The sequence below is a fragment of the Gigantopelta aegis genome, chromosome 1 (genome assembly GCF_016097555.1).
Source record: "Gigantopelta aegis isolate Gae_Host chromosome 1, Gae_host_genome, whole genome shotgun sequence".
NCBI classification, from domain to species: domain Eukaryota; kingdom Metazoa; phylum Mollusca; class Gastropoda; order Neomphalida; family Peltospiridae; genus Gigantopelta; species Gigantopelta aegis.
Window position 1 is genome coordinate 29,680,944 of NC_054699.1, and position 3,523 is coordinate 29,684,466.

Sequence of the window (3,523 nt, forward strand, 5' to 3'; positions counted from 1 at the left end):
CGGATCTGCCTCTGATTAGTCGTAGATTTACGATTACGTGCAAACCTAGGCTTACGATGTTTTGTGAAATTGGGTCCTGGGGATTAAAATAACATTAAAAGCAATGCTTGTTGTCAAGATTAAAAAAAAACCCAAAAACCCCCCAAAAACCCCACATCGCTAAAGACTAAGCTTAATTATCAATAATTTCTACTGTATGCACAATGCACACAAATGCATGTTAACAATATTCCGTTTTCATTCATTATAAATTACGCTAAAATCCTAAATGTTTTCATATCTACAATGTAGCTGCTTTCTGTATATTATTTTATACAACGCATTTAACATTTGTTTAAACATTTTTTATTTAAAACATCAACAACAACAAACAAAAGCAATCATAAAAAAAATCCCACCCTGTAAACTAATTACAAATCAACCCTGAAACAACGCTGATTGTTCTCTAGCTATTTTCTTTCCTTTTTTAATTTTTATTTTTTTTTATTTTTTTATATTATAATTTTTTTTTTCCTGTGTTTTTTCAGAGGCATAAGCATGATCAAAGCAGACATAATAACTGTAGGCTAAGCAGTCGAAACTAAAATAAAAATTCAAGGTCATTTTCATTTCATTCCGCTAACAAAGTAAACAACCTCTTAATAAATTGATGTATATACAACAGGTTAAATATATATTCCAAACGCGTTATTTAGTGTGTGAAGGACAGGCAAATGTAGAAAGATATTTAGTGTTGTAATAATGATTTAATGTTTACAACCAGTAATTACTTCCAGAAATACTTCACCCCCAGTCACCTTTAGTGCCTAATTACCACCAATCATGTAATCCCCTACGTGGACAAGATCAGCAACTCAATGTGGTTAGATTTATTTCTAAACATATACATCTATTGTTGGCAGTCTTTGATTTAGATGTGGTACCTGCCTCAAGGCTGTACATAGTGGTTAAGCCATCGGACTTATGGCTGGTTGGTACTGGGTTCGCATCCTGGTACCGACTCCCACACAGGGCGACTCAGTTGATAAGTGTCAGGTCACTACACCGAATTCTCTCTATCAAATGACGTTACACGCATGCAATTTGTATGGCGTTGTCATGGCATTAAAGTATCAGAATCTATTAGAGTCTTGAGTTTGATAAGCACCATGCCAGGTCGGTAAACTTGCTCAGACAGTTAAACTAACTCAATGTTTTGCAATTAAAAGGTTAATGTACTTTTGAATCCAAACCCTAAGATCCACGTGATAATAATACTGAATGGGTTTGGGGTTTTTTGGTGTTTTTAAAAAGAAATACACTATAGTGGTTCACAAGATGTTCCACTTTCCTGTCCTTCTGTATGACGTCAAAACTTTGTGCGCCTTTCTCCTAATATTTGAGTCCGGGTCCCTATTGAAGTCTTCTAATGCTTCCGTGACCTTGAACTCCATGTGGTTTGGTGACCCGTCGCACAACGTGTGAAGGACTTGACCTCTGACATTCGCAGCCTCGTCATTCGTCATTTCCAGGACACGGTCCCAGAATGCATCGTGGTCCTTTTTCACCCTACACGGACACATCTCTCTGAGCGCCTTCTGTCTGACCTGGGGGTCGCTGTGTTTGGTGAGGTCAATTATAGTCTCGATAGTGGTCGTCTCTTTACACAGTCTCAGAGCCTCGCGAACGGATTCAGAAGACATGGCGGCCACACTTTTCGATTTGAAATCTTTAAAAAAAACAAAAAAAAAACAACAACCCATGGAAGATTAAGAATTGTTGTTTGTAAATGAAAGAAGAACATTATTTGTAAATAAAAATATAAATGCATTTAAAAAACGAAAGAATGTTGCTGGGTGGTGGGTATGTTTGGTTGTTTGGTGTGGGGTTTTTTTTTTTTTGGGGGGGGGGGGGTTGTTTTGTTTTGTTGTTTTTTTTGGTTTTTTTGGGGGTGTTAGGTGCGTGTTGTTGTTTTGTTTGTTTTTGTTTTTTGTTTGTTTTTTGTTTTTTTGTTTTGTTTTTTGTTTGTTTGGGTTTTTTTATTTTTAAAAAATTATAACAGGCTAAGGCACATAATTTAGTTTAATAGTGTTCTATTAAAACAATAAAATAATATTTGTTAAATTACACCTCAGCTATGTTCATAGTTCAAAGAATAACTTTGACACGTGTTAGGCTATATCTGTTAGAAAAGAGAAGCATTTCAAACAGGTAGGCCAAAATGAAAAGAAAAAAAATCGAAATTTCCAAGAATGCCACTTAAAAAAAGTATTTACAAGTAACAGCTTAACGGCATAACATTTCTCCGACCTCCTTAAATATAAGTAGTTTGCGTGGGTGGGTGGGGTGGGGGGGGGGTCTGTTTTCAGTACTAACCATTGCTTGAATATATTATATTTATGATAATTCCAAATTCTTTCCTAGTGGGAAAAAATATTTCATTTGATTAGATTTGAATCAAAAATTAGTAGACTAACTGTCACAATCCAGAATGTGAGAGTACTAGAATGTCAAACGTCATGATGGTTCCATCTTACATACGAGCTGTCAGTCACCGTGGCGTAGCGTCTGGACATGTGGGGGTAGGGTAGGCAAATATAAACCTATGGTCCGTCCCACAGGGAACGTCTTTTTAATACTATGGAATTTACAAGTTATTCATGTCTGAGCCGACTGATTTATAAATTGGACACAAACAAATAGTATATTTGTGTTATTTCCAGAAAACGTTTGCTTTTCTTCTTACGCCAAACCAAACTGAAAGTATTTACCAAAAAATATGTTTATAGAATTGTAGGACGGACTATAGCGAACACATTGTCTACATATTTCCTGGACAACTATATGAATAGCCTAATACTGCACTGTTAAAAAAATAATAATGTTTTAGACTTAGTGGGGACTTCGTCCGAAGTGGTAGAACCCCTTCCCCTCCGCCACCCCCACGCCTGCGCCCCTGACTGTACACTGATGAAGTTAATCAGGTGAACAACCACACTGAAAAGCTATTCAGAAAATCTATTCAGAATTGAAATAAAAATGAACCCAAGTTTTGTATAGTACGAAATTAAATTATTCTTACCTTATGAAACAAAATAAAAATGTCCTTTTACATTTGTCGTCTTCAAATGGCATAGAACATTAACCGGCATGTTTATATACAAAACAGCTACAATACAATTATTGCACCACAAAAGAAAACCCTGAACAAAATAACTCTGTTTACGTTTCCTGGTATTGTGCAAGCTATATCAAGGGAGGTCACTCTGTTTTAATCAGGTATAATAGTAATACATAACATGTAGTAATACTAATCAAACACAATTTATTTTAATCACAGGTAACTTATATTAACCAGTGGAGCTGATAATAATCAGATTACAGTATATATATATATATATATATATATATATATATATATATATATATATATATATATATATATATATATATATATATATATGGGTGGCAGTTTTATTTATTTAATGCAGGATGTTTAAGTTACTATACATATACATGTGACCTTTTGCCCTTGGTCACCTAC

The 3,523-nt window shown here is 34.7% G+C and overlaps 1 protein-coding gene across 1 annotated transcript; it reads right to left on the reverse strand.

The window, feature by feature from the left end:
• Nucleotides 1-329: 329 nt before the first annotated feature.
• On the reverse strand, nucleotides 330-3,229 carry LOC121367664. Its single transcript, XM_041491975.1, has 2 exons — nucleotides 3,062-3,229; nucleotides 330-1,708 (listed from the first exon to the last, which is right to left on the reverse strand). Exon 2 carries the CDS (start codon nucleotides 1,680-1,682, stop codon nucleotides 1,311-1,313), a length of 372 nt encoding a protein of 123 aa, XP_041347909.1. The 5' UTR covers nucleotides 1,683-1,708; nucleotides 3,062-3,229; the 3' UTR covers nucleotides 330-1,310.
• Between the last annotated feature and the right edge of the window lie 294 nt (nucleotides 3,230-3,523).

Bases quoted from the DNA above. Each gene is read 5' to 3' on its own strand.
- LOC121367664 (XM_041491975.1), bottom strand. From the start codon at position 1,682: ATGTCTTCTGAATCCGTTCGCGAGGCTCTGAGACTGTGTAAAGAGACG.